We start from the raw sequence: 19,489 nt of genomic DNA, 5'->3' as shown, positions 1-19,489 counted from the left end.
GCCTTTTAAAATGACCGCCAGTACTTCGTGAAATTTCGTGACGAGGGTCGTTTGGCATCAGATGCTTCATAGGCGTCGGTGTTCAGTCATTTTACTGGGATTTGGTTTTTTACACGTGAACCGGTTGGTGAATTGTCTTTGTATTTTTTCAGTTGTACAACTCTGATCTGTTTTTATTTTGAACTAAATATTTACGGTCGTCTTCCTACAATTCCTACAAAAATTGTCCCCAGAAAAAAAGTTAAAGGGACGCCACTGGAAAGATGAAATATCTGCGTTAACTTTTTCTTGTTATTAGGTCTACAGAAAAGCGCGGTCGTAACCACTTTTTTGAACAGTGCTCCCTCCATGATGGCACCTTTGAAACTTGTCATACAATATTCCCGCATCAATGAATAAGTGAATAACAGGATTATTTAGTTTTACTGGTAGTTTAGTTGTAATGTCCAAAAGCTCTTGCGCGTTAACGTGTTAACGAATGGCTAAAAGCAAAAAAAAAATGTTTCTTCATGTTCCAGGTTCACCCTAAATTTTGTATCTTCTTGGTATGCGACTTTTTTGACACACTCGATTTAATTCTGATTTGTTAGTCAAAGTATAAGTGTTGACGTTTAGTTAGTTTATACCACCATCCACCAACACCTTCAGAGCGGTCTGAAATCGTTTCATCCATCTATTTATAATTTTAATATTCGGAATATCTTTGCTGTATTAGAAAAAAAAATTTAAAAGAGATTTTATCATTTTAGATTCTTTACATGTGGATGTTTTTTCAAAGCATTGTCCAGCAACTTGTAGACTTTCCATGTGAAAGTGTGCTCCATGGGCTTTTAAAGACGCAAACTACCTAAAGTTTCAGTGTTAGTTCAGGAACAGTAGAAATGAACGAATGAATGAAGTAGATAAACTGAACCAACCCTAGAGAATTATAATTAAAGTTGCAAAAGTAAAACGAAAAGGGACAGCCAGTCTAGCAAAATATTTGCTAAGAATAATTATTCATTATAATAAGGATCCGAATAACTGTAAACATAATATTGCAATACAATAATTGTTACAGATTATCGTAAGACAATTTTTTATTTCTCAATATTTTTTAGGCTAATAAAATGAAGCAATAATGTTATGTTTCTGTTGATATTTATAATAATTTATTTATACTAACTAGTGCAGGAATATTTATATTGGAAGCCTAAACTGTCAACAGTGACAGCTGTTTAAATTTGGCGCGTTATCGTACGTTGTCAACAGCTGTCAGAATTCAGAAAATGTTCTCAGCAAAACTTCAAAGCCGAATACTTTTAAAAAAATTCAATCCAAAAAAGACCATAAAAAGAATAAAAAAGCATTTGTGTAAATAAAATGAGGCTGTAATAAAGATAAAGAAATATTGTGAGTTATATTACACATTCAACACTACCACAAAAAGTGAGGTTAAAAACAATCTGTGATCGCATGTGGCTCAATTAAATTAACCACTACACCAAAAATGAAGATTTTAGAATTGTACAGTGGAATAGGAGGAATGCATTTGGCGTTGCTCGGTACGTCTCTACCTTCACGTGAAATTTTTAACGCTATTTGAGTATTCTTTCAGCAAGTGGTGTAAAGGGCGAAATAAAAAAATCAATTGACATAAGCCCCATCGCCAACAGCGTGTATAAACACAACTTTTCGGAGAGACTGTTACTGTATCATAATCTCGATGGCCTCACGAAGGAAATGGTCGAAGGGTTTGATGTCGACACGATTTTAATGTCGCCTCCTTGTCAGCCCTTCACCAGAAACGGTAACCAGCAAGATATCGCCGATTTTCGAACGACGTCTTTTGTACATCTCATGGAGATTTTTCCCACCTTGCAAACTATTAAAAGAATCTTGGTGGAGAACGTGGTAGGGTTTGAAGTTTCACAAATGAGAGAATTGTTAGTCAGTACATTAACAGAATGCGGTTTTATCTGTCAAGAGTATATTTTAACACCTCATCAAGTGGGAATCCCCAACAGCAGACGCCGGTATTATCTTTTGGGAAAGAAACACCCTCTAGAGTTTCCATTTGAAGTGGGGCCACTAGTAAGTACCCCTTTCAACAAATTAATTGAAGGTTAATGTATATTTATTTTTCTAGACTTACGATTTTCCCCTGAGCGAAGTGTCTGCCAATTTAAATAATCTTGTTAGCATTGGTGACATTTTAGAAGAAAATCAAGACTTCAGTCAATATTACATTAGCGACAAAATTTTGAGAAAATATTTTAACATCTTAGATATCTGTTACTCACATTCTAGAAATTCGTGTTGTTTTACCAAAAGCTACAGTCGCTACATTGAAGGTGCTGGAAGCGTTTTTACAGAAAAGTCTGAAGAGTTTGTCAAAACAATTTTATCACAAATTCAAAATGTAGAGAAAGGTTCTGACGAATATTTAAAACTGGTCGTACAATTAAAACTGCGATTTTTTACTCCGAGAGAAGTCTGCAGGTTGATGTGTTTTCCCGAAACTTTCTCATTTCCACCAGGAATGGAAAATAGGAAAAAGTACATGTTGTTAGGGAATAGTGTTAATGTTAAAGTCGTATCGGAACTGATAAGACTCTTGGTGCACTGAATCGTATTTACCGGGTGATCAAGAAGGACTGTTTAAGTTGGCAATACAATTAAGAATTTTTTTTAATTCGGTTATTTATAACACTGCAACCGGATATGTTTTGTTGGTTTATTTGACAAATATCTGATGTAGGTATAGCATTAACAACGAGAAGCCATCAACAACCGAAAGTTACTCCTGTTATACGATTTAAAATACAATTCAGTGTTACCAACTTAAACAGTCCTTCTTGATCACCCCGTATTTTCATTTTTCCGGTGAGGAAATCCCCGATTTCGAAAATCAAGTAATCGGAAATTCGAGACAATGCAAATTATGACTAATGCAAACGTAACTTCAAGATTGGTGTCTCAATTTTCAAAATTTAATTTTTAAGTGTTGTGCTATTACGAGAATAAAATCTATTTTAATGGTTTGTGCTTTTGATCTTATGTTTTTGACTATTTTTTAAAAAGTTTTGGCTGTGATGGTTTTGACGTTTGGGAACGGACTCCAACTAGACAGATGATTTTGACATTTCAAACACCTGTCAAATTCCCTAAACAGTGGTTATTCGACAAAACCGCGTCGTAATTAAACAATTACCCTCGAAATGATCGATTCGAACTAGGAACTTGTTGATAATGTCGCTAAAGTTGGGTTATGGTGCTTGACGGAGGACAAATAGTCATATCAGAATGTTTCGCAGCAGGAGTTGGTTCGGCGGCGGTTGGGGCCGCCCCAAGAACCCCCATTCCTTGGAACACTTGAAATACTTGTACAATGTGCTTTCGCGCAACCAAACCGTCTCGGAGCACAACCGGGGCCTCCTGGTCGAGACCCTTCGATCCATAGCAGAGATTCTGATTTGGGGCGACCAGAACGACTCTTCCGTATTTGAGTAAGTCCCAAATTTGTCCCTTCACCCCACTAACGACGCTCCCGCAGCTTCTTCTTGGAAAAGAACATGTTGTCGTTTTTTCTGCGCATCATGAGACAACGAAGTGGAGGCTCGAGTTTCGTTTGCGTCCAGTTGCTTCAAACGCTTAATATTTTATTCGAGAACATTAGGAACGAAACGTCGTTGTGTAAAGACTCATTTCCAAATCACCTCCATGGAGTAATTGTTTGTCTTTTTCAGATTATTTGTTATCTAATAACCATGTGAATTCGATCATCGTGCATAAATTTGATTTTTCTGATGAGGAGGTCATGGCTTACTACATCTCGTTTCTCAAGACGCTCAGTTTGAAATTGAATGCTCACACCATACACTTCTTCTACAATGAAGTAAATCACAGAGTAATGTGTTTTGTTTTTTTTAAATCCTGTTTTGTAGCACACTAACGATTTTCCTTTGTACACTGAAGCCATCAAATTCTTCAATCATCCTGAATCTATGGTGAGGATAGCAGTACGGACTTTGACCTTGAACGTGTACAAAGTGGAGGACGCCAGCATGCTCGCTTTTATCAGGGACAGAACTGCAGCTCCTTATTTCTCTAATATAGTCTGGTTTATCGGAAAACATATCCAAGAGTTGGACGCGTGTGTTCGCAATGATGCAGAGTAAGTGATAAGTGTACTACTAATTAAAGGATTTAGCGATCTCTGAGGACAACTTCAAGGCTCTCCCAATTTATCTTGGCTTTGTTATTTGTTCATAGAATGATTTCTTATATTTTACTACATTCCTGTACTAAATTCCAAGGTTTTGTGGAAACATTTTTGTGTCAGGAAGGAATGCAAAGACGTAAAAGTTATTGACGTTCTGATAAGCGATTACTTGGGAAACAAAAAATGAAATGAGAGCGTATTAGTCATGTCTATCAAATTGATAAGAATGTCTACTATAAATTTTAATAATGCATAGGAGATAAAGGAATTCGTATAAATTATCGGCGTAGTTATAGTCTCGTTCACAAGTTATTTGCTTAAAATAGAATTTAAAATTTTTCTTAATAAGATCCAAAAAACTCGTTATATAACTTAAAAAAATTGGATTTACTCTTTTACGTTATAGCGAGAATATTTTGTGAACGTTGAGGTTTTAGCGCACGGGTTTATGAAAATGTATTTTATTATTTATTTTTACGTAAGGAAGTTGTAAACTTTCCATTATTATGGAACATGTGTATTATTGTGAAATGAAAGCAGATGTTTTTTCAGTAATTAGTACCAAATGGAAGTAATACAGTGAGTTTCCATTTTTACTCGGTAATTGCAAAATTATTTCTGCATTTACGTCGTCAATTATAATAATATTAATTTGGAAAGAGTTATTCACAGTAACACGGTTTATGACGGGAATTTGAAAGTAAAATCATATTTTATGTGTTTTTTAAGAAACAAATTAAACTGGCGACTAAAATAAATAAATACCTAACAATTCATGCGCGATGCAAGAAATATGTGAAAGTTCCAAAGAAAATAGGAGGGAGGATATTTACCAACAAAGTACATGAAGAATGATAAATAACATTTGGAGATTATTTATTATAAGCTTTTATCACAGTCAATCAGGGAAAAAATGTATGTTTATCACGAGGAAGGCACATATCCAGGATGTTATGGAACTCCACGTAATAAATTTAATCACCAATAGAACTCTTTAAAATAAACATTTTTTGCAAAGTGTGACTAAATATCTACTGGTTCTTATTAATTAACTAAATATGTAGTTAGATTACACAATTATGTAAAATCAGGGAAAATGTTTTAGGAAAGACTGGTTTAAAGGAAGTCAATAATTTTACACAAGATGCCGCCTACAATACATAGTGTAGCGGTACTACATATTACTACGAAAGTACTACTACGAAAGTTCGAACGAAGCAATCGAGAAAGACATTTTTTTTTACTTGAACTAACTCAAAAATACCGTCATTCACACAATGAAAAGTGATTAACAACAGAGCAAAGGAAACTACAAAGTGACAAGTGCAAGCTGTCAAATGTCAAATTTACAAATCCAGAAGAGGCGGCAAATGTATACATACACATACCGTGGGATAAGGAAATTCATGAGATCTAGAAAATTTGTGGTGGAATTAGCCTGAAAATGTACCCATAATTGTTGCATAAAATGGAAAAAACAAAAGAGAAAATGGCAACGATGATAATTTTTAAATACATTTAGTTATTAATAATAAGTGAATTAAAAATAATACTACACGATTCTGGCAGAAAATTTGTGGTGGAATTAGCCTGAAAATGTACTCATAATTCTTGCATAAAATGGAAAAAATAGAAGAGAAAATGGCAACGACGATAATTTTTAAATATGGTTACATTATTAACAATAAGTGAATTAATAATAACGAGCGTATAATGATGGCTATTATTCAAGAGGATGAAAATTCCAACACGAGTCGTAGACGAGTGGTGGCATCGTCCGATTGAATAATAGCCATTATACGCAAGTTGAAGACTTTACTTTCTCCACGACTATACCAAGAAAAAAAATCTTCAAAACCACGAGAGGTTGCCAAATGTATGACAGCTTTTTGAATAAAAAAAAAAAAACAAAAAAAATCAGGGTGGTTGCCCCGACTGCCCACCCTGAAAGGAAACGCCCAATCGCTCGTAAATTTACGAAAAAGCAAGGTGGGCCAATTGGTAAAAGCGTTTAAAAATAAAAACCCAAATTTAATTAAAAAAACAAAAAAAAATCATGAAGCAGGTTACAGTAATGCGTTTTCTTTCTTTCAATAATTAAAAAAAAAAATCCGGCAAAAAGATTCGAACCCGGAGCGCCGAGCGTTCGGCTTGGCCCTATGGCGCGAGAAATGCGTCAAAATTTGCCATTTTTTTTTTTTTTTGGTAAATTTACAAACGTTCGGCCGCTTCCTTTTAGGATAGTGATATCGGCAGTTGGGGCAACCAAAAAGCCGTCGCACATCTGGTGACTTCTCCTTGTAAGAGTATTAAGTTAGACCTTCACAATATGCACAACTCTTTTAAGATTTCCTAATCTTGTGAATCCTCCAACAATTTTTTCTTCTAAATGATTTATTCAAAGAATAGGACTAGTCTTGTAAGTCTCTACATTTTTTCTTTGGCAGCCACCAGTCTCAAAACCGCCTGGCCGACCTGGTAGCCGAGCACCTGGACCACTTGCACTACCTGAACGACATCCTCTGCTTGAACATCACCGACCTGAACCACGTCCTGACCGACCACCTCCTCCACAAGCTCCTCATCCCGCTCTATATCTACTCGCTGACCACCGTGAAGAGACCGGGAGCGGACGCCCTCACCAAAGCACTCAATCAAAAATTCAGCCTGAACGAATCAAACGGGGGAATCTCCCACGAACTGTCCGCCGGAAAGGTGTCGTGCGTCGTGGCGCTCTTCCTCCTGTCCCAAGTGTGTCTTATCATATCGCATTCGCCCCTCGTCCAAACTCTCGCTTGGATCGTCCTCAAGACCGACCGATCGATCTTCGACAGGGGAGTGGACAAGCTGTTGGAGTCGTACGAGATGGAGATGGGACAGAGCGGGCAGAAGGACGAGGCGAGCGGATCGGAGATCAGTTTCAAGGACGACGTGGTGGAAGAGCAGAGGAACATCACGGACGAGGAGAAGCAGAGGTTGGCGACGACGCCGACGGAGGGCGAGAATGTCTCGGAGAAACCGTTTTTGGAAACGGTCTACAACGCTTTGGACTGTTCGGAGAACGACTACGCGGCGCTCTTCGCTTTGAGCTTGCTCTACGCGATGGCATACAACAAAGGCAAGTGCTAGTGAAGGGTTTAAATGGCGTCGACAACGTACAGATTTATTGCAGGAATAATGCCAGACATCAACGAGCAAGTCTTGAAGCCGAAGAAGACCTACACGTCGAAGAAGGACGTACGATACACTTACAACACACACTTGGTGGACAAGCTCCTGTACATAGTGTTACTGTCATGCCAACCGTCGTGTCGTGTCAGACTGGTCACCCTGGAACTAGCGTTAAAACTCTTAGTGCAATTAGTGATGGCCGACGGCAAGAGCGTCTTGTTGGAGTGCCACAAACTGACCATCGAGTCGGCCAAGACCCAAAGCACGGCCCTCCTTCGAAATTTCTACAAAAGCGAAGAAATATTCCTTGACATGTTCGAACATGAATACTGTGATATGTCGAAGAGTTCACTCAATGTGGAATGGCTGTGCATGGACAGCGCGATCCTGCTGCCCCCTACCGGCACGCCGATGACGGGAATCGATTTCACGAAGCGACTGCCTTGCGGAGAGGTGAGTTGCGACTTTAGTGAGGTTAGTAATCGTGATTAACAACATTAAAGTCGACCAAAGCAATGCGGATCAAATACAGATAGGTGGTTGCGTACGGTTGAGATTTCGAAACAGTGCGTACACGTCAGGGTTTACTACAAGAGTCGATACGGAAAACTGTAATGTCAAAGTTGGCGTTGAAGAGTCGATTGTGAAAGCAACACTCGTGTAAAAACACAAACATCGGTAAGATTTAAACAGCTGATCCGTGATCCGTAGTACGTTCACAATCGACTCTTCAACGCCAACTTTGACCGGAAATTGTATCCAAGCCGGGTGTTCGATACAACTGTTAACTTAAAAGCTTATGTTAAGCTATAGCTTAAGGGAGCTAGAGACTCGTCTTTTTTTTTTGGCACACCCTGTATGTAACATTGGAATGTCTGTTCTGTTATTTGAAAAAAAATTGCGCCATACAGAAGACATTTTAGTAGGTTTTAGAATATTTGTCTATCTCTCTGTCTGGTTCTGTGTTCAAATTCCCTCTACTTAAAAACGAATAGATCGAAATCCCAACTACAGGAGGCCAGCGGTGATGGCGCCATCTGTTGAACACCGGCCTCCTACAATTAGATTGTTGCATTGCCTCCTAGATCGAAAGAGACAAAGTCTCTTATCTGACCCGCCGCATTGGCTAGTTTCAGTGTTTTGAAGAGGGCAGCACATTAAGGGGCTTGGAGGATTGCCTATCCTCCATAACATAACCTTAAAAAATGGACAGTGTAAGGTTAGAACAGTAAAAATATTAAATTTTGAGATTTCACTGTGAGAGTGACAAACTTCTGTTCATTTTTTTATACATAATTATCGCAAAGTCAATCAATAAATTGACAAATATTTTTTATTTCTCAAAATTGGGTGCCTACTGTAAACCTTCATGATTGAAAAATAGAGGGAACTACTATAGGAGATGTCATGGAATGTCGATCAAATACATTTAAAAATAGACATTCCGACGATCCGGCCGGCCATAACCTTACATTGTCCATTATTTAAGGTTATGTTACTCAAGATAGGCAACCCTCCAAGCCCCTTAATGTGCTGCGCTCTTAAAAACACAAAAAAGCCCTGAAACTAGCTAATGCGACTGACCTTATAAGAGACCTTGTCTCTTTCGATCTAGGAGGCCATGGATTGTTGGTACTCAAAGTTGCTCGGTTCGCCAATAGGGATCCAGTGATGATGGCGCCATCTCTTGCACAGTTCCCTCCTCGAATTTGAAGCAACCTGTGTGTATTTGGTCGTGGGAGATGGCGTCGAAATCGTGAGATAAAAGTGTTTTGTCGAGCAGGTGGAGCGGGCGCGTCGAGCCATCCGAGTGTTCTTCCTGGTCAGGAGCGTGGTGTTAACCCTGAACGGGGAAATGGAGACCCAGCTGCCGCTCACCAACCCCCAAAGCTGCGTCCAGATCGATCAAGCCTTGGACCTGAGTATATCTCGTTGTGTGTCAGAGCTGCACGAATCAAACAATCGTTAAATTGCACACGATTCAATAAATGATGATTTAACAATTGTTAAAGAAAGTGTTTTCGTTTGTTTTCTTCAGTCGCTTTCAGCCTTTCGCCTGCACCGATTCTTTGCATGGTTGTCGATTTTTGCACTTTCTTTGAAGGGAGGATTTAACGATTGTCTTCGTTCTGCGGTGTTTCCCCAGGCGAGGCCCACTGATGAGACCGTTTCGTTTTGTTGCAGATAATTCAGACTTGATCGCGTGCGTCGTCCTGTGGAAGGATGGGACCAAGACCAGGAGGTTCCTGGTCATCGACGTCTTGCAATTGATCCTGGTCGAGCCGGATACCAAGAGGTTGGGTTGGGGAGTGGCCAAGTTGGTGGGTTTTCTGCAGGATATCGAAGTGACGGGGGACAAGGACGATTCCAGGTGTCTTCATATCACTATACACAGGCCTTTGTCGGGAACGACCACCAACAGGGTTCCTCTTCTCAGTGCCAAGTTCGTCTTCGACGACAATATCAGGTGTATGGCGGCCAAGCAGAGGCTCACGAAGGTTAGTGGTTGCTTTGTTTCCAGCGGTTTAGGCAAATGGGGAAGAATTTTTGCAAAAATGACAAATTTAAAGTACATTGACAGGTCGCCATTTTGTAAAAAAAATATGACATTTCAACTTTTCCTAGGTTTTTGACACTATTTGTAAAAAGGTACAGGGTTTTTATAAATATTTTTAACATCTAGTTGGCGTAGCGGCGTAGAGTAAAGCCGGCCTGAGATATGACATTTGGTGGGGGAGATCTGCGCGGACAAAATATTCCAGTGGCGTGGCAAAACCGGTCACAGCAGAGAATAGCGGTCACAGTAACAATCAGCTGATTTTTTTTTAATTTGTTGAACACCCCTATTTTACGAAAGATGGACTCGTCCCGACTGTTTTCCGTCTACGCGCACCCCACCAAATGTCATATCTCAGGCCATGCTCAGGCCGGCCTTACTCTACCTAAGTAAAGCGCACAGCCACCTACGATGTTAGAAACATTAATAATAACCCTGTATTTTATTATTGACATAATTACGTAGTTTTTTAAATTTTCTAGTTGATTTGCCACAACATGATATATGTTTACGTTATCCTGCTTTGATTAATGTTTATGTCAACAATATTAACTTTCCAGGCGATTAATTCATATTTTTAAGGATTAATCCGACAAATAGACTTTAATCTCTATCTAATAAGTTCCAAAGAATTTCAATATATCTACAGATTAGGATTTTTAAGTGGAACATAATATTTTAATGACATGATTTATGTGGAAGTGATGTAAGAGTGATTATTCCTTTGGAATCTTAATTGCATCGATAAACTGTTTCAAATACGTAATTCACAAATATGCATTTGATAAATCTGATAGATTACTTAATTTGAATAAAAATTGGTTCGAATATTGTTTTTATGTGTATATCTGCCCATGATTTTTTTTCTGTGGGCGCAGCACTTTTTTTTTTCGGTGTTTTTATTATTTTATAAAATAATACGAGGAAGCTCGTCCCGTTTTTGTGCCTTCTTTATTTGGCGAAATTTTAAAAAAGTTAAGTAAATTAATTTTTGTAATATCTAGTTGTTAAAGGTGGATATCTGGACTGTTTTATGAGCGGGAGCGGCCGTTATGAATGACCAAATAACTATAGCAACGTAGATCTAAACTTTATTTTTCAACTTTTTTCTACTGTAAAATACTATAACAATTCATTAGTTTTAGTAAGATTTCTGATAATAGTAGTTTATTTAAGGAGTTCGTGTGTAAATTGGGCTTTTTTTGGTATAAGTGGCCCACGAGTGCCAAAAAAGGCTCAATTTACACAAGAACGAGTTGAATACAACGTTGTTTTGTTTGACGAGCCCCTTAAAGGCTCCAAATCGCTTAAAATCTTTAAAATTAGCTTGACGTTTCGTTTTGACAAGTTGTGACATTTATCAAAATCCGCTCACACAGGAGAAATTTCTCAAATTCTGACAGTGTCGAACAAAAAAATCAATTTTTATGTACCAAATGATTATAAAAGGTTTTCGGTTTTTTCCGTATGTTGGCAATGGAAATGTTGGTCGTTCTGATAATAGTTCCGTGTTTGACAGTAGACATCTGTGTTCTGTGGTAGACATAAGCGTACGTGCTTAGAATTCATTGAATCGATATATATTTTAATAAACATAAAAGTAAGCCATTAGAGAAAATGTTTGATGATGATCTTTTCTGTTTAAATAATTAAACACATTTGTCAGCATTTCAAGGCCTACATTTGGTATGACATCTTCAATTGCTTGTTGCAATTCTTGAAATTTGTAATCGAGTTTCTAAACATTACGTTTTTTTTTTAATGTAGGAATCATATGCTGACCAAGTTCTATAATTTTGAGAATTAACGGAATTAGAAACCAAGCCTCGTCAGAAAAAAAGTAATGTCTTGCATGTCATTATTAAATAAATTGTTGTACCAATGGCAAAATTGGATTCGTGTAAAAAAAATCAGGAGCTAGGAGTCGTTAAACCGTTGAGGGCGTTAAACCAAGATATAGTTGTAAGGGTGCAAGTGACAGTCATGGAAAGACTCTTTGGTACTGCGAACTGTAAGAAAAAACTCTACCCTTTTATATCAGATTTCAAAATGGTTGTCGATGGAGTTGGCCATGAGAATGGACACCGGTCTTTAGATTTAGTCACAAAAAAGTAATTAACATCAATTTTGACAGTTTGTGGTTATGATCTAAAAGTGAGAAATAACAATTGTTTATAGTCATCAACAAATTCTTTGATGTTTCCAGATATTTTTTGATTGGAATCGTTATTTATTAACTTAATGAATGTCTAAAAACAGGAAATCATAAGATATTCATAGAAATGTTCTTGACCTTGACGTTTTGTTTTTTTTTGACAATTGACATCTAAACCAAAGAACTCTAAAATTACTATAAACGGCCGTACTGTCAACTTAAATTTGAATTTTCAGGACCAACTGCGACGACAACCATTTTGAAATCTAATATATATAACAGTATAACTATACTTCTCTTGAAATAAATTGGCGAAGAACCATTGCTATTTGCAAATGAAGAAAAAAAATAACAACCTAGACGTGACTTGATCTATCCAGACCCAATATGTGATGGTTTTCATTTGTGACAGAGAAATGTCTAGTAAAATACTTCAATCTAAAAATGTTTCAAACTTACTGAAATATTATGTTTATGCTTATGTCCTGTACACGACCTGCTGTATTATAACCGGCCTAATCATTTCATTAAAATGCACTATAACAATGTTTCCGAGAAAAAAACAATTTCCGCCGATGAGGGCGCCACAAAACGGGCGCTTCACTAAAAAATAATAATCAATACGCAATATAACAGTAACAACACTAAACAAAAAAACAACGAACAATAAGGAAAAAATTCACAAATTGAATTTCAAAGCAGCAAAGAACAAGGAGTTTTTTGAACAAGAAACATTCTCGATGACAAAAACTTAAGATGAATAATTTCCCCAAAAAGTACCCGTTTACTAGCGCTCTGCGGGGATTACTCAAACTACACTTTTGAACAAGCCGGTTATTATAATACAACAGGTCTTACTGGTTTCTTGCATGTCTCTAGTTCTAGTGTCCAGAAACGCATTCATTCAGGTTTAGTCCGACAAAAAGAAGGAATTTTTTCATTGTTACTAGTTCATATCGTTCATTTTATGTCACGCTGTCAGCCTTATGCAATTGGCTTATTTTGTTTATGAAAACATGTTTGCGGATTTCTTAGGTGACGGCAAGAAATAAATTTAATGTTGATTTTTCAAATTGGAATGTGTAGGTGTTATCAACATGAAAAACTACTACGAGTATAATTTTTTTAAATAAAGTTAATTTTATTTAACAAATAAGAAGAAACTCTTTTGGGAGTTATTGTATTTGAGTGCACAGTGCACAAAAATGACATATCCTGAATGTAAAAAATACAAAGTGAGTAATTCGTCCGTTTTTGAAGTTATGTTCAGGACGTGTTTTACTTCATTTTATTTATTTAATAGTAATTTAAGTGATAAAATATGTTCCCTCCCGAAATATCTGTTAAAGATTGAGACAAATTTAGTGTGTTGGCACTCCCGAATAATTGGTACGCCTAGTCATTTGTCAAACAGTTGTCTGTTGATTTGCTTTCTAGGTTAAGATTCTAGAAGTAAATAATGACAATTTGATTTATTTTGACTTTTGAACAATCAAATGTATTTAAATTTGACAATCAAGTGTACCAACATAAAATCATGTGTTGCCAACGGAACAAAAATAATTTCAATCATTAAAAGTCACCCGGTTGTTGACGGCTTCACACTGACAGCCGCATCAGTGACAAGTCAAATTTGACATTTCAAATTAAATTAAACATGCTGGTGATTTGGTGAATCGTCCGAGAGAGTTAATTTATGTTTAGAGCAAAATGGGGAGCACTTCGAGAATTTCCTTTAATTAATTTTTATATTATTATTCCGAATTCCAACTTTGATTTCTTTTTGCCGTTAATTTTTATTCTCATAACCTACCATTTTGTTGTTATTAATGCTACGTCAGATATCTGTCAAATAAACCCACAAAACATATCCGGTTGCAGTGTTGTAAATAGCCGAATAAAAAAATTTTTTTAATTGTATTGCCAACAGTCCGTCTTGATCACCCGGTATGTTTTTTTTTAAATCTTTTTTTTTCAAAAATTTCAACCTTACATAATGCATTATGCAATTAGACAATTACACTCATAAAAGATTATCTATATAAATGGTAAAAAAATTTGGAGTGGTCCTGTCACCAGATTATTTTGGACCGATAATAATTCTTCGTACGATAAAAAGTGATTCATTTTATTAATCTGGAAGCAAATACTGTTTAATCATTTGAATTGAAACTGTGGCAGATATTTAGTATACATACACTGACCGGCACAAAAAACGACTCATTATGATTTCTTTAATAAATGATCTTGAAATTATATTTGTTCTTATTTTTCTTTATTATAGTTAAATTGGGATATTTTCAATGATCGGGAGTACTATGGTCACCATGGCAACCAAATGGTTTTGTTTAAATATATTATTAGAAAATTTGCGCTACTTCCATGTTGTGTTTTTGTCGGTTGATTTACGTGTTAAAAGATTTAATTTGACAATATGAGATACTAAGTCAAAATGCTGTTCAAATTTTGGCAGTTTTTCATAACATAAATTTTTTTCACTACTATAGTGCATTCATTTTAAATGTTGGGTTTTGTAATAAAACTTGCCTGCTTTGACATTTGTCCGAAACTCAGTGAATCTAAAACTGTGTTCAATATATTCGGGTCCAAAATTAAAGAATGGTGGGATCGAGATCAACTTTTAGAAGACCAAGTGAAACCATTAACATTTGTTGCCAATACTGGTGAATCATCTAGTGAATTTGATTCAGATGACGATTAATTTTTTATTTGTTTACGTATTTTATTATTTATTTTTTACTTACTTTAAAAGATACATGTAATGGATCTTTACTAATTACTCTTATTTCTTTATTAAGTAATCTTATTTGTCAAATACATTATTTAAAATCAACAATCTCTTTACATTTTTTTGGTCACTGATTACAAAATGTGTTTTATTTTTTTTTTACTTGTGGATATTTTAACGTCTCTTTCTTTTGCTCGTCGATAAGATGGTGAAAGTACGACGTGGTACCAGTTTTATATGAACCGAGGGATTCCTACTTTACGGTACCGATACAATGAAAATTTGCTGCTTTCGCAATTTATGGTGTTTTGAGTTTACAACTTTACCCAACGTTTAAAATGAATGCCCTATAGTAATAAAGTCTAGCGTTATCGGTTGTCATAGAACACTGAGAAGTTTCGTTTTTCTACGTTGGCCCAGTGACAGGTAAATAATTTTTCATTATTAACCAGTGGTGACTAATGGAACAACCGTCACCTAGCAACGAAAGATTGTCGTCAATTTCATTGGTTAACGTAGACGATTTTCATACCAACTGTCAAGAAATGACAACTTGGACTCGTCGCATCCGACAAAATAATTTGATTAATAATTATTATCAGAAAGGGTTTTAACGTATCTAGTAGTGAAAAAAATAGTATATAAACCACGGTGGAGAAGTCCCTTATAGCCTTCGCGCCTTACAACCCTCGGCGCACCTCGGGCTCTAATCTTGGCGCTCTGGCTATAATCATGAACTTTTCCACCTTGGTATATAATATACTATTTTTTTTTCATTAGCATTTTTTTGGTGTGTTTTCTAAGACAATGAATTACTTAATTATATTATGTAATAAAATTCAAAGTCAGTGTATTTGAAAAAAAAATCGAATTACTTTTTTGCACAACTTTTGTGTATAGCCTTATTTTAATTAAAAAGATATAATAAAGGAGCACTTTTAGTCCGTTGGTAGTATAACCACAGCCAACTAAGTTCATTTATTCTAGGTAGGATTACCACGTTGACATCTGTCAGAATAACAATAAAATAGCGAATGAACAAGAAACTTAAAACACCCGTTTGTATTGAATTAAAATTACTTTGAACAATTGTACGCCAGTCACTTGTTATGACCAAGAAGAAAATTGTATTGTTCCCTGTTTTGCTGTCCTTAAACACAAATGTCTGTTATTATTAATTTGTTAATATTAAATGACCAAATGCATTAAGTCTATCAAAAACAAAACACATATGGGTATGTTTCACGGGACGAAAGTGTCTCTCGTGTAATTATTGCCCTAGTTGCGATAAACTTACTCTCGGTATAAAAAGATACACTTTAGACCCTTCCCATGTAATAGTATATTTACGTAAACGTATCGTTAAAAACTAATATTTATTTGGCGTGACGTAGAAGCGATGGCTTCATCAATAAATTTGTCGGGAAACTCGGAAAGTAAATTTTCGTCATTGTGCCAAATTCTCTCACTATCAAAAGATTTCATTTCTTTACCATCTCATAAACGTAAAAAATCTGCATTCGCACAAATTGAAAATTGTTATACCTACATAATTAAGAAATACAAAGTTAATTATTTATTTTACTATTATCCACCCGGCGGCACGGCAATTTTGCCGGAGTACATATATACACTATTACGGATTACTATCAAGTAATAGTGCAGTGCTTATCAACATAATTACCGGCGTCTCGCCTCCTCATTTTGACATTGTTGTGTATGTATTATGTTCTGTGTCAATGTTAAGGAATTTCCTCACGATATGACATGAGTACAATAATATACCTTTTTGAATTTCAACTACCAATGTGTTCCCTAAATTCAGAATTTTTAAAAAGAGATTGCGGTACTATTCCCGTTGCTGAAATTATAAGTGGCAAAATAGAAATTTTTTCTAAACTTTTTTATATTCATTTAATTGTTATCAATCTAATTATGTATTTTTTTTTCGTAATAACTTTTATCAATTCAGATGTTTCGTGTTTATGATATGGACATCGTAAACTTTTAGAATGAAATAAAACTTTTGACCTAATTAAAAAATTGAGATAAAAAAGTGCTAAAACATTGCTTTTTATTCACCTCTAATCAAATGTTAATTGATCTTTGGAAATCATTTAACAAATAAAATGTGTGTAAATATTTTAATAAGTGAAAGTCGTAAAATATACGATGAGTTTTTATCTGCACGATTTAATAATATTATTACTGACCAAGTCATCGACCATTTTAAAACGATGATTTACAAAATACAGTTATTATTTGAAGTTGAAATCCAAATTTCGCTTTCTGAATTTCGTAAATTTATTTGTACAGGGTCGAATCAAGGCGCGCCAGAAGAAGATGCAGCACATCGCCCGGTTGCTAGAAATTCCGGGCCAGTCGGGCCCCCCAAGCCCCGCCTTCGTCGGCGGTGGCCTCTACAACCGCCCCTCGGGCCGAGGAATGCGCGACCACCGCCCATTCGCCTTATCCCGCGGCCCCGGCTTCGCCACCCCTCGCTGGGAGAGCCCCCCCGGCGTGACGCACCGCACCGACGAGATGCGACGACACCGCGACAGCGACCCCAAGATCAACCCGAAGAAGGACGACCGCACCCCGAACCGCTCCCGAGACTCGTCGTCGAGTAGGACCAAGTCGCGGGAGGGGTCCCCCAGGCTGCCCAGGCCTCGCTCGGAAGAGATTCCCCTCGAGTTGATCAAAAAAGGGCCGAATTCTGTGGTGGAGGTGGCGCCAAAGATCACTATAGTGCCGAGGCCCCAAGTCAAAGAGGAGAGCGAAGAGGAGGCGGCGAAGAAGCCGGAAGAGGTAGAACCGGACGTGTCGATCAGTTCCGAGGAGACGTCGTTTATTGCTAGTGAGAGGAACTCGAAGAAGGGGGGGAATGTCGAGACAGTATAGTACAGGGTGTGAAGGTGGAGCGGTTTTGTTGATTTAGTGTTGTAATGAATAAAAACTGTTTTATGACAAATTTTGTTTGTTTTTTTAAGAAGAGGATTAATGGATGAAGACAACGAAGACAAGGTACAGGGTGGGCCCCCGGAAGTAAAACGGGCCTGTTTTGTGGCACTTAACCGCGCTTTTTCAAAAAACTATCCGACAGGTCGAATTCGTAGGGTAAAGTGCACCCCCATTTTAGAGTTGGAGGCGCCTAAACGTCACAGTGAGGTTAAGTGTCACATAACGTGCGCGTTTCGTTCTTGGTAACTCACCTTGCATATTTAAATCCTACAAAATAATACCTGTTCACGTTGTAAAGAACTATGGTAGTGCAAATCGCACACATTTGACATTAACTTGTATATGAGTTGTCATAGTAACAGGTCAGTCATTTGCACCACAGTGGTTCTTTACAAAGTGTACAGGTTTACTACTGTCGCGAGCAAAAAATTCTGGTCGTCAATGTCATTTCAATCAAAATTTTGTTAGATAGTCACAAACTTAAAAAATTGCCTGCCTGATTATGTCAAAAAAATGAGAAAAAATTGCCGATTAATGTTATACAACTTGATGATAGGTTATGAATTATGATATTTGCGACCGTTTTACAATGGACCATTTTCCATTGTGCCAAAGCATGATTTTGCTTGCGACTGTACTTAAATGTCAAAATTAAAATTACGAACAACTTTGTAAACAAAACTGATAAATTTGCTTTAAATAAAATAAACCATAGTTCAGAACCGTTTTGTAATAATATATTCATTTCTTTTTTTGGTAGGTATTACCTATTTGGTTTTATATTTGCGAACAGGAAACTGTTGACAAGAAGAATGACATCTCTACATCGGATAATAATCTTTGGAATGCCACAGGGTGGTTTCGTTCGAAGGAAAATATTGTGTGATTCGTGGGCCTTTAAAACGCTCGTTTCACTCGTGTTTTAAACTGGCCCATTCGTGCCAAAAAAGCCCAATTTACACAAGAACGAGTTGAATACAAGGTTTTTTGTTCGAAGAGCCCCTTAAAGGCTCCAAATCGCTTAAAATCTTTAAAATTAGCTTGACGTTTCGTTTTGACAAGTGGTGATATTTATCAAAATCCGTTCACACAGGAGAAAATTCTCAAATTCAGACAGTGTCGAACAAAAAACAGCTTTATTAACAGTAAGAAACAAACATTTTAAATAATATCTTGAAGATGTTTTACATACACTGTGTATTTCAGACGACAAATTTCTGCTAAAAAATTCTAATTTAAAATATAATGAATCGTAGAGTCGTTTCGCTTTGTTGAAATCTCTAACGATTCCGTGTTAAAAGCTCGTTGTTTTGAAGGCCGAAGAACTCGAAGAATCAAAATATGTGTGTAGGTAATCAGCAAAACACAATTCACCCAAATCTGTCATTCTCGTCATTCTGAATGGTTCGTTAGAGTTTTGTTAATCGAATAAATAGAAAGGCCAACGTTTTGTGCAGTAGGAAATGTGACTGCACTTAAACCAAACGAGAGAGCGTTTTGCAAGGATCAACTTTAGTCTTGCACGAATTTGTTTGTGATTTCGATTGATCTTGACAGCTCTCATTTCTAAATGTTTTTAGAATTGGTTCACGTAAGAATCTGATCGATCTGATTCAAAGGTGAAATGTATAAATATGGCAACGTGAATATCTAATCTCAGCGGCGGTCTTAAACTGCACCCCTGGGGAACAC

General features: G+C 36.7%; 2 protein-coding genes across 8 annotated transcripts; both read left to right on the top strand.

Moving 5' to 3' along the window:
* Nucleotides 1–1,227: 1,227 nt before the first annotated feature.
* Mt2 (methyltransferase 2) lies at nt 1,228–3,021 on the top strand. The gene is made up of 3 exons (XM_069058867.1): nt 1,228–1,544; nt 1,598–2,073; nt 2,129–3,021. The coding sequence occupies exons 1-3, from the start codon at nt 1,490–1,492 to the stop codon at nt 2,606–2,608; spliced, it is 1,011 nt and encodes a 336-aa protein (XP_068914968.1). The 5' UTR covers nt 1,228–1,489; the 3' UTR covers nt 2,609–3,021.
* A 110-nt stretch (nt 3,022–3,131) lies between these two features.
* Nucleotides 3,132–17,994, top strand: ema (C-type lectin domain containing ema). 7 transcript variants are annotated; one of them, XM_069058845.1, is made up of 9 exons: nt 3,132–3,488; nt 3,536–3,675; nt 3,729–3,877; nt 3,927–4,156; nt 6,652–7,322; nt 7,377–7,828; nt 9,159–9,297; nt 9,560–9,873; nt 17,153–17,994. In XM_069058845.1, the coding sequence occupies exons 1-9, from the start codon at nt 3,286–3,288 to the stop codon at nt 17,735–17,737; spliced, it is 2,883 nt and encodes a 960-aa protein (XP_068914946.1). In that variant the 5' UTR covers nt 3,132–3,285; the 3' UTR covers nt 17,738–17,994. The 7 variants fall into 7 exon arrangements, with proteins under 7 accessions (XP_068914946.1, XP_068914945.1, XP_068914943.1 ...); XM_069058844.1 differs by having other exon boundaries at nt 9,159–9,306; XM_069058842.1 differs by having other exon boundaries at nt 9,159–9,309.
* Nucleotides 17,995–19,489: the final 1,495 nt, after the last annotated feature.

The sequence above is a fragment of the Tenebrio molitor genome, chromosome 9 (assembly GCF_963966145.1).
Source record: "Tenebrio molitor chromosome 9, icTenMoli1.1, whole genome shotgun sequence".
Lineage (NCBI taxonomy): Eukaryota > Metazoa > Arthropoda > Insecta > Coleoptera > Tenebrionidae > Tenebrio > Tenebrio molitor.
The sequence above is the reverse complement of the archived record's forward strand: the minus strand, read 5'-3'. Positions and strand labels throughout refer to the sequence as shown.